Source organism: Nesoenas mayeri (assembly GCF_963082525.1).
Source record: "Nesoenas mayeri genome assembly, chromosome: 14".
Taxonomy (NCBI): domain Eukaryota; kingdom Metazoa; phylum Chordata; class Aves; order Columbiformes; family Columbidae; genus Nesoenas; species Nesoenas mayeri.
The window spans coordinates 17,355,266-17,375,093 of NC_137556.1; the positions used below are offsets into that span (position 1 = coordinate 17,355,266).

The following is a 19,828-nucleotide window of genomic DNA, read 5'->3' on the forward strand; positions in this document are numbered from 1 at the left end:
CACAAAGCCCGTGGTAAGCATGTTGCATTTATACAATTGATAAGTTAAAGAGACATGTTACACAGTAAAGATCATCAGTCATGTCTTCAGCACACGCATGTTTACTGCCTGTCTTCACGCTTTGCTTTTCACAATGTCCTCCAAGGCCTTGGCCACCTGGTCCACGCTGAGGTTGTCTAGTGACACGCTCTTCTCCTTACCAAACTCTGCAGGAAAGACAGAGGATGAGAGAGGGGGCAGGTGCCTTGGTCCTTCTCTGGTGCAAGAGCACCCCAAAGCCCAGCTTTAGCTTTCACAAGCAGCAGTAGCATCACAGCCTGGGCTCCTGTCACCTCCATTTCGCACCCACCAGCCCCCATGTGCCTCACTGTGCCCCAGCTATCGCTGCCACCTTCTCTGCTCTCAGCCTTTCCCTTGGAGAGAAGCCAGTGTGGTCTCACACATTTCCTCACCTCTTGGACCCGCACACCTCTGGCCCACAGCAGCTGGGCAGAGGCCACCACGGCATCCCAAAGTGACCGGGCGGCTCTCAGCCCGCTCACCCTGAGATGCAGTAAAGCGGCGCTGAAAACCTCACTGTTCCCACAGCTTCCCCCACCCTGCTGGGCACATACAGACCAGAAACAGCGGCTCTGCTGTCCCCTGCCCTCACACCGGGAAACTGGTGCTCAAAGAGCCGTTGTGTGTCTTCAAAATAAAGTTTCTAAATTATTTTTGCCTATTCCCAGGCAACAAAGCCTTTACAGAGGAGCTTTTCTTCTTACTCCTTGGCATTTGGGCATCTGGGCAGGAACAACCCCAGGTTCCAGTATAGGTTGGGGAACATCCTGTTGGAGAGCAGTGTAGGGGAAAGGGAGCTGGGGGTCCTGGGGACAGCAGGGTGACCATGAGCCAGCACTGGGCCCTTGTGGCCAGGAAGCCAATGGTACCTGTGGTGGGTTAGAAGGGGGTGGTCAGTAGGTCAGAGAGGTTCTCCTGCCCCTCTGCTCTGCCCTGGGGAGACCACACCTGGAATCTTGTGTCCAGCTGTGGCCCCTCAGTTCCAGCAGGACAGGGAACTGCTGCAGAGAGTCCAGCGCAGCCACCGAGATGCTGAAGGGAGTGGAGCATCTCCCGTGTGAGGAAAGGCTGAGGGAGCTGGGGCTCTGAGGCTGGACAAGAGGAGACTGAGGGGGGACTCATTCATGGGGATCAGTATGGAAAGGGTGAGTGTCAGGACGATGGAGCCAGGCTGTTCTGGTGACAACCTGTGATAGGACAAGGGGCAATGGGTTCAAACTGAAACACAGGAGGTTCCACTTAAATTTGAGAAGAAACTTGTTCCCGGTGAGGGTGTCAGAGCCTGGCCCAGGCTGCCCAGGGGGTTGTGGAGTCTCCTTCTGTGCAGACATTCCAACCCGCCTGGACACCTTCCTGTGTAACCTCATCTGGGTGTTCCTGCTCCATGGGGGGATTGCACTGGATGAGCTTTCCAGGGCCCTTCCAACCCCTGACATTCTGGGATTCTGTGATTTCACTGAGAACACAGTGAAAACAAAAAGCAAACTTGTTTTTTCTTTTATAGGAACCTACAGGGCTGGGAGGTCACAGACTCGAGCTGCCAAACCGCCCCCCGAGCTGCAGCTCCCTGTGTCCCCGAACCCCAACCCCCCGGCACCGCGGCCCCGCTCCCCCGCCACGGCCGGACCCGGAGACACCCACACGCACCGTAGCGAGCCCAGAGCCTGGGCTGCACCCCCGAGCACTCGCGGATCAGGATGGGGAAATCCGGGTTCGCCTTCTTCAGGGTCACGTAGTGCTGCTCGATGAAGTCTCTGCGGAGGGAAGGAGGGATGAGCGGCGGGTCCCCGCGCCGAGCCAGACAGGCTGAGGCCGGACCCCCGGCCCCGCTCACCTGGCGCCGCGGCTGCCGGCCGAGCGCTGGCACAGGTGGATGCGCAGCTCCCGCAGGCCGCGGCCCAGCCCGGCCCCGATCCCCTTCACAGCGGCCGCCGCCATCTTCTCTCCGCTCCGGGCAACAACACGGGGGCGGGGCTTCGGCGACGGCCAATCGCAGCGTCCGCCCATGACACATCCGCCAATCGGTGTGCCCGGCGGCCAGCGGCCGGCCAATGCGGACACGAGGGCGGGTTGAGCGGCCGCGGGGTGCGCTGGGAGCGGCGGTGCGGAGAGGCCGCGGAGTGAAGCGCGATGCCGGAGCGCGACAGTGAGTGGGGTGGGGGACACGGACACGGGGGGACACGGACACCCCGGGACTGGAATATCCGGCCCTGGGGCGGGCGGTGCCGCGGCACTCGGGGGAGCTGAGGAGCGGCGCGGTGGAGCGGGCGGTGCAGGCCCGGCCCGGCCTGGGGCCCTTGCTGGGGGAGGGTCAGTCCGGGGCGGCGCGGGGCGGGACACGGCGGGGGTGCTGGGGTGACAGTGGCACCGACACCGGGGGTGGGGTCACGGGGCGTTCCTGGGGATGCGAGGGCAGTCCCGGGGGGTGGGATCCGGGCGTGGGGACACCCCCAGGGAGGGCTCAGGGACACTCGCGTGGGGGTGGCAGGGTCTCGCCATGGGCAGTGACACCAGGACCCCCGTGTCCCTGTGCCCCAGTGGGCCACCCCAGGGTATTCGGTTTGGCGAGGGGTGGGGGCACTGCAGGGTTCATGGCCTCTGAGCGCTCCCCTGTTCCTCAGATGAACCGTTCTCCAACCCTCTGGCCCCTGATGGCCACGATGTGGACGACTCGCACTCCTTCCACCAGTGAGTATGGTACTGGGGCACTGGGGCGGGACTGGAGTCACCGAGTGTCCCGAGTTGGGAGGGACCCACACAAGGATCATCGAGTCCAGCTCCTGTCCCTGCACAGGACACCCCACAGGTCACCCCGTGTGTCTGAGGACATTGTCCAGTCTCTTCTTGAACACTGTCAGGATGGGGCCGTGACACCTCCCTGGGAGCCTGTTCAGTGTCCAGCACCTCTGGGTGAAGAACCTTTTCCTCATGTCCAGCTGACCCTCCCTGGCACATCTTCTGCCGTTCCCTGGGCTCTGTCACTGTCACAGAGAAGAGCTCACCCTGCCCCTCCTGCTCCTGCTGAGGAACCTGCAGCCCATGAGCTCTGCCCTCAGTCTGGTGACTGTGGGCTGGAGCGGGGCTGTGGGACCGCAGGCAGGTTCCCCATGTAGCAGGTGGGGGTGACAGGTGCGCTGCAGCCTCCTGGCTCCTTCCACCGGGACCCTGTGCCCGACTCCATCACACAAGACTCGCTGGCAAACCCTCTGCCTCCTCGGACCCGTCAGGCTGCCGGAGCTCGCTGGGAGGTGACGGTTTCTGTTTCCTCTTTTCCTTGCAGGTCCAAGCTGACAAATGAAGACTTCAGAAAGCTTCTTATGACCCCGCGGGCTGCACCAACATCTGCGCCACCATCCAAATCTCGCCACCATGAGTGAGTAGGACTCTATGGGACAAAGTGGAGCTGCCGTCCCTCTGGGGCTCTGCTCCTGCGTGACTCTCACCCCCTGTGCTCTGCAGTGGATTATTTAAAGGGGCTTTTGATAAAGAGTGTGCAGCCAGGGCCTGAGGAGCAGATCTCAGCCTTTCTTTGTGGTCGGGTCCATGCAGGGTGCACATTAACTAGAGAAACAGGGGCATCAGGACTGTTTTAAATAACAGAGGAAATCTTTTATGGCTCTTAAGATGCTTTGTGCAGGAGACAGATTAAAGTTTGCTCTGTAAAAATGGGTGCTTTCCGCTCCTCTCCCTGCTGACAGAGTGGACTTAGGGAGAAATGGGACTGTGCTGTTCCCCTCTTTGAGCGTCTCGGTGCGCTGCTGTGTCTGAGGGACAGTTCTGTCTCATAGCCTCTGTCTGTGTGGCTCTGCAGCCTGTACATGTGGTTTCTTGCCCTTTTCCAGGATGCCCCGGGAGTACAATGAAGATGAAGATCCAGCTGCTCGCAGAAGGAAGAAGAAAAGGTAAATGGGGAAAGCAACGCATCAGGACTTGTGTATGTGCATTGTGACCATCCCATGGAAGCAGCTTCTGAGCTCTGGGGCTACCAAAGGTGGATTGTTTTGGGGCTTTGAAACCAAGCAGAGGGAGAAGAGCTCGGATTGAGTGACTATCACTGCTTGTGGGAACAAGTGTGGGAGGGCGGCAGCAGGACAGGCGGAGCAGGAGAAGCTCTGGGGTGTCTGGCGGAGCAGAGCACTGGTGGGATGTCTGTTGGGGCACAGCTGGGCAGCAGGGCTGCTCTCCAGCTTTCCTCTTTCCAAGAGGACACTGAGCTCCTCTTCGAAGAGCCTTGGAACAGCAGCGTCACCTCATCTGGTGCCCTCCAGGCGTGTTGTGTCCAATGGTGCTTTAGTATGTTTTTTGGGGAAGGGGTTGGGAGCAGAACAAACACATGTGCGGCTGTGGGGACTGTTACCTGACTGGAACATCAGAAGCATGAACCTGTTGCTCTAACACCGAGTTGTTTTTCCAACCCCAGTTACTACGCAAAGCTGCGCCAGCAGGAGATTGAGCGTGAGAGGGAGTTGGCTGAGAAGTACAGGGATCGAGCCAAGGAGAGGAGAGATGGTGTGAACAAGGACTACGAGGAAACAGAGCTGATCAGCACAACTGCCAACTACAGAGCTGTGGGGCCCACGGCAGAGGCGTACGTCACCCCACGGCACCGCCCTGTCTTGGCGTTCTGCTCCAGAGGGGCTTCCGCCTAACTGGCTCCGTTTTTGTTGGACAGGGATAAATCTGCAGCGGAGAAGAGGAGACAGTTGATCCAGGAGTCCAAGTTCTTGGGTGGTGACATGGAGCACACTCACTTGGTGAAGGGTCTTGACTTCGCGCTGCTGCAGAAGGTGAGCACAGACATCACTGCAGACAGGGAGTTACCACTTAGGGTTGGATTTCTCTTTCTGGGAGAGATTGATGAGGGGCTGGGGAGCTGGTGGAAGTGGCCTTACTGGTTCTGATGGGTGGTGGTGGCATGGATCGGTCTGTAACGGATGGATTTGCTCTGTGGCCAGGTACGGGCTGAGATTGCCAGCAAGGAGAAGGAAGAAGAGGAAATGATGGAGAAGCCCCAGAAGGAAACTAAGTGAGTGGTTGAGGATTTTGCTCTCCTGCATGCAGCTGCCTCCCAGAGAGGAGGATGCAAAGGGGGCACATGCTTAGCATAATACTTCTGTTTCTTTTCTCTTTCTGTTCAGGAAAGATGAAGATCCTGAGAACAAAATCGAGTTTAAGACACGGCTAGGTAAGGCTATGTGGATGCGGCTGTTCCTCACCTTTTATTGTGAGAGAAATGGTGAATGAGGGAATGAAAACCTTTAGTCATTGGAAGGGGGAGAGTCTGAGGTGTAGGTGTCCTGAATTTGGGGGCTGGAGGAAGCATGGGGGGACGATTCTGGTGTTTGTGATCAATTAAATACACTTGGGGCTTGTCCATTGCTCTTCTGTGAACAGCTCTCCCATGCATTCCCTTCCCTCCAGGTCGCAACATCTACCGCATTCTGTTCAAGAGCAAGGCCTACGAGCGGAACGAGCTGTTCCTGCCGGGCAGGATGGCCTATGTGGTGGATCTGGACGACGAGTACGCCGACACCGACATCCCGACCACGCTGATCCGGAGCAAAGCCGACTGCCCCACCATGGAGGTACCAGCCAGCGGCCGGGCTGCCCCGCCGCGTCGCTCTGAGCTCTCTGACAAGGAGTCATCCTCTCCCTTGGGGGTTTCTCTTCCAGGCACAGACCACGCTGACCACCAACGACATTGTCATCAGCAAGCTGACACAGATCCTCTCCTATCTCAGGCAAGGGACCCGCAACAAGAAGCTGAAGAAGAAAGACAAAGGTAGGAGCTGAGGTGAAGCAAGCAGAAGGATTCAGCACTGGCAGCATACCCTGAGAGAAGGGATGTGTTTGGTTCGCTGTGTTCCCCTGCGCTGTGAGGCAGCGGACTCAGAGGAGGGATTTCTTACAGCTCCCAGGGTGCTGTGTCCTGCAGGCAGCTGCTCAGTGGCAGGAGTGCAGGGCACTGGCTGCTGAGAAATGCCATCTGTGACAGTGGCTCCTGCTGCTCCGCTTCTCCTGGTTGAGGGCCAGGTGCTTGGGGAAATGTCCCCTACTGGGGAGGGACACAGTGGCTTCCTGAGGGGGATGTGGTAGCCGAAGGGAAAGTGGGGACACCCTTCAGATCACCCCTTCTGGGGCTTGGAAGCCGGACCGGGGACAGGGAAGGAGCTGCTCATAGCATCCACTTGTGCGTTAAGCCTGATTCTGACACAAACTGAAACAATCCAGGTGGAAGTCTTCAAAACTTCCAGTGGAAATGGGGTGCGGAGCAAGGGGAGAGACAGTTTGATTTGTGGTCAGACTACAGCCAGAAATGACTCACAAGACATGGAAGCTGTGCACTCTGAGGTTAAATGGAATTGAGCACTTTTTTTTTTAGAGGAAAGAGCGAATAAGAAGAAAATAGTATTATTTGATGGCAGCAATTATAAACCTTAGAAAATGTCTGTAGCTTAGTTGCTGAACCCAGTGGAACAGCTCTATTCCGAGTTGTTTGGTACTGTGTGCCAGGGCGATTCTTGGCGGGATTGCAACCAGGTGGCAGAGTGGATGATGTGGCTCTCACTGCTCTTGTGTCCTCACAGGGAAGCTGGATGAGAAGAAGCCCCCCGAAGCTGATATGAAGTAAGTGCCTCCCTGCCCACAGGCTGCGGGGTTTCTGCCTTAAGAACATTTGTTTTGTCCCGCTGGGTTTGGTGCTTCTGGAGCCAGCTGCCCCTTTGTGCCTGCAGTTTGTAGGACAATGCTGGATGCGAGCTATGGTTTTTATTTCCAGCTTGAGGCAGACAAGGGCTGTGTGTCCTGGTCTGCCAGCAGCACGTCCAGGCAGCAGAAATGCGGTGATGCCTCTGACAGATGTAGCAGCCTGTTGGGCATCCTTGGCTCTGGGGGTTGGTGCTGTGTGCTCGTTGATTAGGTTCCAGTTCAAAGCGGGGGTTTGTGGCCTCTTCTCTCACACCACCCATAACTATAGGCTCTTTTCCACTTGTAGCATCTTTGAAGACATTGGGGATTATGTGCCCTCCACTGCGAAGATGCCACGGGAGAAGGAGCGGGAGAGGTACCGTGAGAGAGAGCGTGACAGGGACCGGGAGCGTGACAGGGACCGGGAGCGTGACAGGGAGCGTGAGGAGGAGAAGAAGAGGCACAGCTACTTTGAGAAGCCCAAGGCTGATGACGAGGTGAGCCCCTGCTTGAGGAGCCTGGACTGTCCCACCTCATCTCTGCCTTTGGGGAGTGCAGCTGGGGGTTGGTGTGGCCACGCCGGTGGCTTTGGGTACCTCTGGTCACAATCCCCGACATGTTCAGTGCTTGCTGGGGTCAGTCTCTAGTGTAGGTCTGGTGTGCGGCTGGGCGCTTGTCCTCTCCCTCAGCCAGTACGGCAGGACTTGCACCAGCCAGTGGCGTTGGTGGTTCAGCTCTTGCCATAAACCGTCTTAAGTGGAGCTGCGAGTCCTGCAGCGCTGTCACATTGCCACTTTCAGCCCCCCTGGCTGACGTGGTATCTCTCTCTTCTTTGCAGCCCGCAGACATCGACAAAGGTGAGTCGAGTGCTGTGGACACTTGAGTGAGGCTGAACGCGTGGGTGAGGCCACGCGGGGCTGCAGAACTGCTTGGCTTGCTGGCCTGTGTGCCGCCTGCCCTCCCACAGGCTGCCACAACCAGGGGAATTGCCGGGAGGGTTTTGGGTGAAGAGTCTTGTACTCCCAGCCCGGCTTGCATGTGTGTGCAGACCCAACCCTGGCAGCAGAGCAGCTCAGCCTTACCTTGGCTGTAAGCTGAGGAGAGCTCAGGGTCTCCAGGATCAGCCAGACCTGGCCTGGGCATGAGCTGGTTTTGCTGCTCCTCGGTGTTCTCCTGGCTCCTCTTCTACCTCGTATGTGTCCCGTCCTCGTGTGTGCCCTGTCCTTCTGCCTGTTCCCCTGGCCCAATGAACCTGTTGTGCAGAACGGGGCTCTGCCCAGCCCCACGTGTTGCCTTGAGCTGTTCCTCCCCAAACCTCAGCCTGCTGCTCTCTCTGCCCCAGGACCCGGCTCAGCCAAGGAGCTCATCAAGTCCATCAATGAGAAGTTTGCTGGAGCCACTGGCTGGGAAGGAACAGAGCCATATCCTTTAGCATCTGTGCAGCCGGTGGCTGCGGGGATGGGCATCCGTCCTTCCTTACTTGGGAAGGCTCTTCCTCTGGCAGCAGAAAAATGCCGCCCAGACCTTGCTGCTCGTGTGCCAGGTCCAAGCTCTGCAGCCCCCGATGGGGTTGGTCAGGGCAGGAGGTGGCTCTGCGGCTGCGGTGCTCAGCCCTGAGGTGCACAGTGTTGCTTTCCTTGACTGCTGGCACATTGAAGAAGCCAGAAGATAAGAAGCAGCTGGGGGATTTCTTCGGCATGTCCAACAGCTACGCCGAGTGCTACCCTGCCACGTGAGGAAGCGCCGGGCCCTGTGGGGTGGGAGCAGGGTGTGCCGAGGGGCAGCGAGAACCTCACCATCAGCCCCACGGCTGTGGGGGGGAGCAGGCTTGGCTTGGTCTGGGGAAGCAACCAACTGCTCAAATGCTCCCCCAGTCCCCGGTTCTGGCAGAGCCAGCCTGTTCATACCTGGTCTCTGCTGGAAACGGCTGCCTGGAGGCTGCTGCCCCTCTGTGCCCCGGGGTGGCGGAGGGTCACTGGGTTCCCTGGTAATTCCTGTGCTCGTTGTGCTCTGGCCACAAAGCAGTTCCTGGGCAGGAGAGGAGCAGCTTTCAGCCTGCAGCGTCATCTGAGCATTCGCAATCGTGGGTGCCCCATGGTACAGCTCAGCAGTGGGGCCTGCAGCTGGAGGAGCTTCTCTCTCCTCCTGCAATGCGTGTGTTTGGTCTGAGGCCATGAGACGGCTCCCACCAGCCTGGCCCTGAGGTCTGGTCATGGAACTGCTCCAGACCTTTTCCTTGCGTCTCTTTTCTTTACAGAATGGACGATATGGCTGTGGACAGCGATGAAGAGGTGGACTACAGCAAAATGGATCAGGTATGCTGGCACCAGCTTTGGGACCAGCTGGCGAACTAGGTGTCCATGCAGGCTGAGAGGATCCTGCTGGAGAGAAATCGGGCTTGTGCAGAGGGTTTGAATGCCCCGGAGCTGAGTGCTGAATGTGTTTTGGGGTTTGCTGGTCTGCTGTGTGCTTGGGGGTGGGTGGGATCTATCATCCCCGGGGCAAACGTGCAACAGTCTGGTGCACTTGACCCAGAGGTGATGGAGTGGTGCTGGGGACATGTTGAGGAGGTTGTTGGTCTATCCTAGCTCCCTCATCCACAGGATCCTCTGTGTGGGGTTTTTCAGGGAGAGAATCTCAGAGCCGGGGCCAGACTGGGTGCACAAGCCTGTTGAACTGGGACTGGTGGGAGGTTGAGATCTTACCTGGGCACAGGGCTGTGTGAGAAGCCCTGGCTGCCTCAGCCGAGGAGCTGCTCTGAGTCGTTCTTTCACTGCAGGGTAACAAGAAGGGACCTCTGGGACGCTGGGACTTCGATACCCAGGAGGAATATAGTGAATACATGAACAACAAAGAGGCTCTGCCCAAGTGAGTGCAGGCTTGGAGACAGGCTGAGGGAGGATTCTGGGAGGGGCTGGCAGTGCTGGCCAAACCCGGGTGCTGGGGGAGTTTAAATCGAGGTGAGGGCTCCCCTGGTGAGGACCTGAGGAGGAGCCATGGCTGCCGGACCTGGTGGTTTTGCTGTTAGGCCACTTTTGAGGGCTCAGGCCCAGCGGCTGCTGTCAGCGCCCCCGGCTGGCTCTGGGGTACGGGCTCATGGCTGGGCAGACGTATCCATTCCCCCAGCAGCCTGTGGGTGCCCTGCGAGCGCTGAGCTCTGTCTTGGCCCTTCCCCAGGGCGGCTTTCCAGTATGGGATCAAGATGTCTGAGGGACGTAAAACCCGTCGCTTCAAGGAGACGAATGACAAGGCAGAGCTGGACCGGCAGTGGAAGAAGATCAGTGCGGTGAGTGCCCAGTGCTGGGGAGTCATCTTTTCAGGTCACCAGCTGCCAGCAGAGCCCAGGAGAGATCCCACCTCATTCTGCCCTGTCCTAGGCACGGCTCTCTGGTCCAGCCCATGTCCCGGCAGCTATGCGCAGCCAATGTGTGTGTGCAGCCGGGCTGGCTCACTCTAGAAGCTGGATTTGCTCCTTGTGAGGGCATCAGCCAAATATTTGGAGCTTCAGGACTGCAGAGGCACCAGGAGCTGTTGCCCTGGCAACAGTCCTGATGGGGGCTTTTTGCTCTGGGCTATGCAGCAGATGGATGTGTCCAAACCCAGCAGCTCTGAGCCATCCAGAGGGGCTTGCAGGACAACCAGGCGTGTTTAGTCGCTTCATTTTCTAACTGGCAGAGCCAGGGGTGTCCTGGTGGGTGAGCTGGCCGTGAGCACCCCAGCAGTATGGGCTGGTCTAGGGGAAGGTGAGAACAGATGGTCCTTGGTGGCCAAAGTGGAGCAAAGGGGGAACAGGCTCAGCTTCTCCAGATTTTGGCAGCTTGGGGACAGCTGTAGCTCACCTCAGCTCGCTCTGGTCTGGCTATGGCTTTCTCCGGGTGGATCTTGCACCCTGTAATCCTGCTGCGGCTGGGGGCAGCTATGTACCCTGAGAGTAACAGGAATTTGTGCTTTCTCTGCAGATTATCGAGAAGAGGAAGAAGTTGGAGGCTGATGGGTCAGTATAGTTGTCTCTGCTCTGGGCTTGGCTGGAGGGCAGTGCTGGGGCCTGGCTGTCCCTGTCACCTGTTGCAGGGGCTGGAGGCAGCAGAGACCTCCCTGCTGCACTCAGCAGAGGGGCTGGGGGGAGAGCAGAGAACTTTTGGTCCCCTTGGGGTTCTCCTGCTCCGCTTGGTGCAGCCGAACCTGCAGCAAACCTCTCCCTGGGTAGGTGCTGAGCAGGTCCCAGAGCTGTGCTGGAGCTCTTCCTTCACCAGAGATTCCTGCCCTGTGCTCCAGGAGCTGTTGCCCCCCTGCCATGGTTCTGTGGGGTGAATCTGTGTCCCTTGATGATGTCCCCTTAGAGGGGAGGGGGACAGAGCTGTCTGCCCTGCGTCCTCACCTCCTTCCTACCCTTCTGGCTCTTCCAGGGTTGAGGTGAAGCGGCCCAAGTACTGAAGCCTCCAGCACCATCTCCTCCAGCTCCTGGAACCCCGGCCTGCAGGCTTCTGCCTTCCAGAGCGTGCTGGTGTGCTCTCCTGCCCCCGCCCCATCCACTTTCTTTTCTGGCCCGGGCAGTTTGTGCCCCCGCTGTGTGCTGTGGGGCTGTGCTGAGGCTCTGCCCTCCAGTGTTTGCTGTACGTCATGTGTAAATGTAGCTTTAATAAAAAGGAATTAAATTTGCGTTCACGTCCGTTTATGCGGGTAGAGAGGCAGCTGCTTGGGCTGGGCTCAGATTAGGAGGATGCTGGGCTGCTTCTCCCACTTGTGGGGCTTGCATAGGTCTTGTGGGGTAAGTCCTAGATAAGGAGGTTTGTCATAGGAGGCAGCAGCCCCTGTCAAAGACCCGAATAAAATTAACAAATATGCCTGTTTGGGGAAAATATTCCCAGCTGAGCAACCTGTATCTCAGTGGGTGGGGAAGAAGTGGGACCCTCCTGTGGGGTATGAGCAATGGCCTAAAGCCATCTGGGGCAGAGTGGGTGTGATGGGGCCAGCAGGAGGCTGGAACAGCCCCTCTGGCCAAGGGCAGGGACGCTGCCGGTGGCCCTGGGGGGCCCTGCCAGGCCCAGCCCTCGAACAGGGTCGGAGTGACGCCGGGTCCCAGTCCCGGGAGGCAGGGGGAACCCGCGGGGTTCCCGGGGTGCAAAGCGCCTCCCGCTGCCCTACAGGTGGGGAAAGGCCGGGGCGGGTCCCGGCAAAACCGGCCCGAGGTGTCCGCGGCATCGGGCCCCTCGCCGAGAGAGACACCGCGAGGTCACCGCTTGGCCACCGCCGGCCCACGCGTGGCCGCCGCGCCGCGCTACAGGCGCGCCCGGCGGTGGGGCCGGGTTATGTAAATGAGGGGGCGGGGTTATGCAAACGAGCCCCGCGCCTGCGCTCAGCGCCCACCCAGCATGGCGGCGACCGAAGAGGTGAGCACGTTGGGGACGGCGCGGCCCCAACCCCGGTTCTGTGGCCCCGCCGGTCCCGGCCCAACCGCCCCGCTCCCCCCAGGGCTGCTCCGAGACCGCGGGCAGGGAGCCGCGCCTGCGGGACACCCCCGAGGACATCTGCTTCGAGGCGACGGCCAACGCCATCGCGCTGCACCCAGCCCGGCCGCTGCTGGCCGCGGGGGACGTGGACGGCGACGTCTACCTGTGAGTGGGGGCTCCGCCGGGGCGGGGGTGCCGGCTGCAGGAGCCGCTGGGCAGTGGCTGTCGGGGCTGCCCCGCTGAGCCCGCCCGGTGCCGGCAGGTACTCGTATTCCTGCACCGAGGGGGAGAACCGGCAGCTCTGGTCCTCGGGGCATCACCTCAAGTCGTGCCGGGACGTGGCGTTCTCTCAGGACGGGCAGAGTGAGTGCAGGGGCTGTGGGGTGGCACCGGGGGACGCCGGGGCTGGGGCCACTGACGTGGGTCTCCAGAGCTCTTCACCGTGTCCAAGGATAAGGCCATCCATGTCCTGACCGTGGAGGAGGGACGGCTGGAAACGCGCTTCCCCAAGGCCCATGGGTAGGTCTGCATGGGCAGCTCATCTCAGGCAGTGACTGCTGGGGCAGCGTCCCCATCTGTCCCCTGCCGCTCAGCCCTGGCCCGGGCAGGCAGAGCCTGGAGCATTGTCCCTGATGCTCTGGGTGCCGTTTGACCACGGCACGAGTTGTGATGGTGCCAGCGTGGGGCTGGGGTCTCCGCAGCTCTGCCCTCAACTGTGTGCTGCCCATCGACAACCACATTTTTGCCACGGGTGACGATGGCGGGGGGCTGAAGGTGTGGGATCTGCGCAAGGGTGATGCCATCTTGGAGGCCCGTCAGCAGGAGGAGTACATCAGTGCAATGGCCGTGGATGGTAATGGGAAGATCCTGCTGACCGCCAGGTACCGGGGGCTCCATGGCGCTGGGGTCGGGCTTCACGAGACCCGTGCAGGGCCTTCCTTAGGGCTGGCGGGAGCGCCCTGTGTCATGTCCCATGCTCATGATATGCCCCTTCCATCTCCTGCAGCGGTGATGGCACCCTGGGTGTCTTCAACGTGAAGAGGCGGCGCTTTGAGCTGCTCTCGGAGCCGCAGAACGGGGACCTGACGTCTGTCGTGCTGCTGAAGGTTGGAGCTGGGCCCTGCCACAGAGCGGGGCCCTCTGCGCACCCCAGGTTTCTTGTTCTGCCTTTTCCTTACTGTCCTTACTTTTGCCTAGAGGGGGAGGAAAGTGGCGTGTGGCTCCAGCGAAGGCACAATCTACCTCTTCAACTGGGATGGCTTCGGGGCCGCCAGCGACCGCTTCGCGCTGAGGGCTGAGTCTGTTGACTGCATGGTCCCCATCACGGACAGCATTGTCTGCGTGGGCTCCCTGGATGGAGTCATCAGGTCAGGGGGACTGGACGGGACGGGGAGGGTGCGGGACGAGGTCAGCTGTGACCGGGAGCAAGGGGAGGGGGTCACACCGAGCTGGTGTCGGACCAGGGCTCTGCCTCCCCAGGGCGGTGAACGTCCTGCCCAACCGTGTGCTGGGCTGCGTGGGGCAGCACCTGGGGGAGCCCATCGAGCAGCTGGCGGTGGCCCCGGGCGGGCAGCTCCTGGCCAGCTGTGCCCATGACCAGAAGGTGAAGTTCTGGGACGTGTCTGCCCTGCGGGGGCTGGTGGTGGACGACTACCGCAAGAAGAAAAAGAAGGGGGGCCCGCTGCGTGCGCTCAGCAGCAAGGCGGTGGGCAGCGGGGAGGATTTCTTCGCCGACCTGCGGGACGAGGCGGAGCCGGCGGCGGGGCCGGGAGAGGGCGGTGATGGTGACAGTGACAGCGACAGCAGCGGCTGAGGGGCCGCGCCGGGCAGGAGCACCGCATCGCCTCAGCGCGGGGGCGGGGCCATGGGCAGCCACGCCCCGTGGGCGGCCACACCAATGGGGTGCGGCCCTCAGCCGCCACGCCCCGAAGGCGGGGCCAGTCCCGCGCGGGAAGATCGGCTGCCAGCCCTGGCGGAAGGGAGCTGGCATTCTGATTGGCTGTTGGGGCTGCCACTCAGGCTGCGCTGCAGGGAGTTCTTACGGGACAGAGGGTGTCGGGGGCGGGGCTTGGGAGGGAGTGACTCTGGGGTTCTGGGCCCGGGAGGGGGAGCCTGGGAGTGACTCGGTGAGGGGTGTCCCTTGAGACGGGGGGGTAATTGGGAGCCCTTGGGGACGGGGTTGGGGGGATTGGCTCAGAGAATGGGGGATCCCTGGTTGCTGGGGGGGTACATGACTGGGGGGATGCAGCTGTGGGGGAGGAGGACACATGTGGGTACAGCTGGGCTTTGCTGGTGTCTTTGGGGGGACTGGGGCGGGGGGGAAGGAGGTAACATGACTCCTGTGGTGCCTGACCTGGGCACACGGGTCCATCCCTCTCCCGAGGGGCTGAATTGTTCCAGTGGGTGCGCTAATTAGATATCCACTCTATTTAAAATAAACCTAGTGCCTTTCAGTTCCTCGTGCCTGGTGGCCATGGTTTGCTTCACCCCAACTTCCCCGGCCCCTGCCTGCAGGATGTGGGCAGAGGGGACAGGGTGCCCCTGGGGAGCATCCTGACCTGCAGCTGGTGCTGGAGGGAACTGGGGTTTTCCCACCTTTCAGTGGCAGGGGACACCCTGGGGCTGGGGGGGGGCTGGCCCTGTGCAAGGGGTGTCACCAGGTCCATGGTGGCTGGTGGACTTGGGGGGATAGAGGGACTGGGGCAGGAGATTGGAAGCACCTTCCCTGCGGGCTGGGTGACATCTGCACCCATGGGGTGTCCCTGGCCAGACATGTTCTCCCCACACACCACTGCTGATTTCCCCCTGGAAATGTCCAAAAGGCACAGCGATGTCCCTTGGGTGCTGCCAAAGGGAGATGGAGGGTCCAGATGTGCACCGGAAGGTCCTGGTAGAGCTCTGGCAAGCAGAGAAAGGCACCAAATGGCCTTGAAGCCCCATGGGCCACATCCTAAAGCTCTGGGAAGTCCCTGGGGCACTTGAAAAGCACTAGGTGACTGGTGGCGAGTACAGCATGGCCCTTGGAGGACACATGAAGGTGCTTCGGGGTCCTCTTCTGCTGCACTGCAAAAGCAGCTGGGCAGTGTGGAAAGACATGTGGAGTCCCCTTAGGTGCACCAAAATGCACTGAGGACCCTGGTGAGCACCGTGAGGACCCTGGTGAGCACAATAAGGCCCCTGGAGGTCACTGGGGACTAACCACAAGGCACACGGGACACTCACACAGGTGAAGGGACTAGCAGAGCTCTGGACTCAGAGGCACCCATGTGCTCCCCAAAATGCACCTGGAAGCCCACAGTGCTCATCAGAAACCACTCGTGGACCGCTGGGCATGCTGAAGGGCACTTGGAGGACCCAGAGAAGAGCAGAAAGGTGTTATGATGAACCAAAGATACACCCAAAGGCACTTCTGCATCAAGTGGTGCCCGTAGGAGCCTGGGGCACACCAAAAGGCACTGGGAAAGACCCCAGTAAGAAGGCGGGACACAAGGGTCTGGTGGCCGCTGCGCACTGGCTGTGGCTCCAGAGCCTCCAGCTGCAGGATGAGTTCATGTCCCACTCCATCTCTTCTCCTGCCACTAGAGAAGACACTCGTGCGGGGGGAGAGCACCAGACGGTGCTGGGCAGGCAGGGAGCTGAGGATGGGGGAGCAAAAGACGTGACACAGCCAGCGCTTTTCAGGATCCTTTAATACAAAACGAACAGCAGGCGGCTGGACCTCCCTGTCCCGAGGGATCATTCATGGGCAGCCGATACCCGCGGCTGCGGCCCCGCGCCGCAGGCAGCCCTGCACCCCGGCCCCGGCTCTCTTCTCGCTAAGCAGCAGCTCCACCAGCCCAGGGATGTGCCACCTTCACCCAGACGGTCCTTGGTACAGCCCTGTCCTCCCTGGAGGACGTTCCACAGGAACCTGGCACACCAACCGAGGACACACATGGTCCCCTGGTGAGCTCAGGCCAGCCCCCAAGGTCCCCTCCGTGTCCCCAGCCAACACCGACAGTCTCTCCAAGCAGCTGCTGCTTCTCCCAAGACCTGCACTAGGCCCCTCCACCACAGCAGAGCAACACAAAACAACATAAAAGAAGCCAAACTTGGGCAGGTAAACCTATGTCCCCAAAAAACAGAACTGTCCCCAAAGGCCAGCCGGGGACAGGGCAGCTGTCACAGACCAGGCCAGCAGCCCCATCTTCCCAAGCCGGCTCCCAAAACAAACCCCAACGAACTCAAACGGCAGCTGGAACAGGACCAGGTCCCCAGCGAGGCTCGCACGCCGCTCCTGCGGCCACCGAGGCTGGTGTCTCAGGTTCAGCTGGTGGCTCGGGCAGACGCGCCTACGTCAGCTGGCCGGCTGCTGCGGAGGGAAAGCAACGCGCTGAGTGGTGCTGCGAGGAGCAGCACCCAAAACCCCCAACCTGTGCTCCTCTGCTTCCAGCCAGGAGTCCCACCCGGAGCTCTGAGCCCCCGGGGTCACCGTGCTGGGGGTGACCAGGCGGGGTCCCCCCACACACTGGAAGCACCAGAGGTCTGCGCTGCCTGGTGCTCCAGGACTTGTGAAGGGCAGGGGCTCGGAACCGACGCCGTGTGAGGACTCACCCAGAGCCCGCAGAACGTGCAGCGCCACCGCCACCTTCGCTTCCTCGTGCCCGCTCCTGCCCGGCCGCACCCACGTGAAGCCGCTGAAGGGCACGGGGAACCCCGGGATCACCACCTGGCACCAGAACCGCTGCCACCCTTTGGGGCTGGCCTGGACCAACTTGGTGAGGAACAGGGGCGTGCCCAGGTGCTGCCGCCGGCACACAGCGTGCAGGCGCTCCACGGCGTTACACGACACGGGGGACAGAGGCACCGGCTTGGGGACCTCCGGGCGCTTGCCACCTGGAACGAAGCTGGACGGTTGCTTCTCCTTGCAGGACTGCAGCTTCTGCTTCAAGTCGAGTTTCAGCCAGTTCACCCTCATGTGCACCCCGCGGAGCTTTACGTTCCCTAGGAGAGACCAGCAGCAGCTGGCAGGACAGGCTCATACGCCCCCCGCCAGCATCACCACCCCATCCCATCCCCAGCATCTGGCAGCGACCCCCACGGGTGGTTTGGCCCTGACCCACAGCGTGCGAACAGCACAAGAGCTTTTCTCCTGCCTCCACAAGCCCTCACGCAGCCGCGGGGCAGCTGCTTCTCCATCTTTTGCTACCAAGGTGGACTCCAGGCTGCACAGCTCAGGGGTTTGAGGGGCAGCCTGCCCTCGGGGACAGGCACAAAGACGTCAAAGCCAAATGCTTCTCAGCTGGGGCAAAAACAGGTACAAATCAGGACTTTGGAGGTGCTGGTTAGATGTCTGGGCAGTGCAGTCATGGGATGGGGCACTGAGGGGTAGGACACCCCCATCAGGAGGGTTTAATAAGGTGGTCAAAGCTCTGGATGCCCCAGACTGGTACTGGTGACGCTCCTGCTCAGAGCAACTGCCCGACCGCTCCAGCAGCACCTTCCCCCTACGAGGTCTGCAGGACTGCTGGGGATCGGCCCCACGCAGGACAGCTGCCCTCCCACGGGACACGGGGAGGGAACAAGGGACGTCTCGAGACTGGAGTCACCTCACAGCTGAGTCTGGAGGTGGCTTCAATCCTTAAAGACACCATGAAAAGCAACCCAAGCAGCATCCCACTGCACCCCGGCCTCCCGGTTACCTTCCGTGAGCGTTTTCTTGGCCATGGCAGCAGCCTGGTGCGAGCTGTATTTCAGCACAGCGAGCTGGGCCTGTTTCTGGCAGGGGCTGCTGTGCAGGGTGACGCTGAGGACGCCCTCGGTGACCCGCCGCAGCACGGCCTCCAGCTCCTGCCGGCTCACCGCGGCGGCCAGGCCGTCCACGCTCAGCTCGCACTTCTCCGTGCTCTGGCACACCACGATGGCGCAGCCCTCCCGCACCTCGAAGTTGTGCAAGGCCGTGATGGCCTTCTTGGCGTCGCGCTGGTTGCCGTACTTGGCGTAGGCGAAGCCGCGGTTGAGCCCGCTGAAGGTCATCATGAGGCGGAACTCGTAGAGCTTCCCCACGCTCTGGAACAGCGGGATCAGCGCGTTCTCGTACACGTCCTGCGGCAGCTTCCCGATGAAGACCTCGGTGCCGGCCGGCGGGGGGCCGCCCACCCAGCCTGGGGGTGCACAGCGACACGGAGCACGCGGTGAGACCCCTGGACACCCTACGTGCCGAGCACCCCCACACCCAGATGCTGCTGTCACATACCTGGCGGGGGGCCACCGTACCGCCTCTGCCCGTTGACCTGCACCAGGTTGATGCCGGTTTCTTTCGCCCAGGCACGCAGGGCCATCTTGTTGGCCTGGTTGATACTGTTGGTCCACATCTGAGGAGGGAGATGACGCTGTTGCTCGTCTGGGCGAAACATTTCCAACCTCCCAACTGGCGGCGTCCCCACCTCATGAAGCAACCACAAGGCCCAGCACCAGCCAGCGCGTGGAGGAGCAAACACTGAACCCCTGTGCCCTCAGCAAACCCGAGGAACCTCTCAACACCGCACATACTACCCTGCCCAAGCCTGCTCCACCTGACCAAGCCATCACCTTTCGCAGAGCACCCAGACACCAGCAGTTCCCTGTGGATGCCAACAAGGGCTCTGAAAGTCAAGACAGGCAGCAGCTGTTTGGCGCTGCAAGAGGCAGCTGGAGCACAGAGCCAAGGTGACCCATCACACCAGGGGATCCCAGGCAGGACCTCAAGCCGGCCAACTCTCTTCCACTAGCATCTCCTCAGGCTTCTGAGGACATCCAGAGACACCATTCATGTGGCAATATCATCAGGGTTTAGCTCATTAAGTACTGCGAGGTCTCATTAGAGCTCCTGAAACTGAGTTGGGTGAAGCCTGGCTCAGGCTACAGTGCAGTCTGGCTGCACCTTCACCTGGCGCATCTACACCAGATGGTGGCACCTTTCTCTATCCAAGGGGTTTCACTTTCTTGAAGACCACAAAACACCTTTGGATGCAGGTGGGTACCCATACAGACGGAATCTATGCCACGAGGGTGCGGGAAGCCACACACACACACCAGACCCTCCCGCCCGGCCCTGCAGCCCCCGGGGCTGGGCCCAGCACCGGCACCTCCTCGTCCCCGAGGTCCCCGGGCCAGGGGGTGCGTGGGGCGCCAGGGCCCCCGGGAGAGGCAGGACCCGGCCCTGCCCCAGCACAGCCCCCCGATCGGTGTGAGGGGCTCATCACCACCGCCCTCCCAACGGGGCAGCGGGGGCCGCGGGTCCCAGACCAGCGCGGGCGGACGGGACCGGGACCGAGCTCGGCATCGCGCCGCTGCGATGGGGGAACGCGCCCGGACGGGTCTGGGGGGCTCCGTTCCCCGCCCGACGGCCCCGGGGGCTCCTCCACAGAACCCCATGAGTGCTCCCCAACAGACCCCCGGGTCCCCCCACCCCGGGAAGGGCCGCACGGAGATAAGTCGTATCCCGAACCGGGGCTCCCCCGTCCCCCGGCAACACTGTGGCCGCCGGGCCGCCCCCCGACGGCGCCCACCTCCGCCTCCATCGCCGCGGCTGCCGCTCCTGCTGCTCCTCGCCGCCCGGGCCGCGCTCTGGAAGGTTCCAGCGCCGCCGCTCCGCCCATCGCGCCGCGACC

The 19,828-nt window shown here is 61.2% G+C and overlaps 4 protein-coding genes across 4 annotated transcripts; 2 read left to right on the forward strand and 2 right to left on the reverse strand.

Annotated features, from left to right (window-relative positions):
* Nucleotides 1-11: 11 nt before the first annotated feature.
* NDUFA2 (NADH:ubiquinone oxidoreductase subunit A2) lies at nt 12-2,021 on the reverse strand. The gene is made up of 3 exons (XM_080353103.1): nt 1,895-2,021; nt 1,708-1,814; nt 12-206 (listed from the first exon to the last, which is right to left on the reverse strand). Exons 1-3 carry the CDS (start codon nt 1,996-1,998, stop codon nt 115-117), a joined length of 303 nt encoding a protein of 100 aa, XP_080209229.1. The 5' UTR covers nt 1,999-2,021; the 3' UTR covers nt 12-114.
* Nucleotides 2,022-2,113: 92 nt separating this feature from the next.
* On the forward strand, nt 2,114-11,406 carry IK (IK cytokine). The gene is made up of 20 exons (XM_080353130.1): nt 2,114-2,206; nt 2,682-2,748; nt 3,341-3,433; nt 3,903-3,962; nt 4,481-4,648; nt 4,733-4,847; nt 5,016-5,086; nt 5,199-5,245; nt 5,482-5,645; nt 5,734-5,842; nt 6,648-6,687; nt 7,055-7,244; nt 7,586-7,604; nt 8,090-8,167; nt 8,398-8,479; nt 9,005-9,062; nt 9,527-9,615; nt 9,925-10,033; nt 10,707-10,741; nt 11,154-11,406. The coding sequence occupies exons 1-20, from the start codon at nt 2,191-2,193 to the stop codon at nt 11,179-11,181; spliced, it is 1,638 nt and encodes a 545-aa protein (XP_080209256.1). The 5' UTR covers nt 2,114-2,190; the 3' UTR covers nt 11,182-11,406.
* Nucleotides 11,407-12,118: 712 nt separating this feature from the next.
* WDR55 (WD repeat domain 55) lies at nt 12,119-14,240 on the forward strand. The gene is made up of 8 exons (XM_080353152.1): nt 12,119-12,137; nt 12,220-12,362; nt 12,460-12,560; nt 12,629-12,716; nt 12,899-13,078; nt 13,204-13,303; nt 13,395-13,564; nt 13,677-14,240. Exons 1-8 carry the CDS (start codon nt 12,120-12,122, stop codon nt 14,008-14,010), a joined length of 1,134 nt encoding a protein of 377 aa, XP_080209278.1. The 5' UTR covers nt 12,119; the 3' UTR covers nt 14,011-14,240.
* Nucleotides 14,241-16,301: 2,061 nt separating this feature from the next.
* DND1 (DND microRNA-mediated repression inhibitor 1) lies at nt 16,302-19,816 on the reverse strand (the record flags this gene model as incomplete). Its single annotated transcript, XM_080353239.1, has 5 exons — nt 16,302-16,548; nt 16,791-17,180; nt 17,879-18,340; nt 18,433-18,550; nt 19,727-19,816. 5 exons carry the CDS (start codon nt 19,814-19,816, stop codon nt 16,529-16,531), a joined length of 1,080 nt encoding a protein of 359 aa, XP_080209365.1. The 3' UTR covers nt 16,302-16,528.
* Nucleotides 19,817-19,828: the final 12 nt, after the last annotated feature.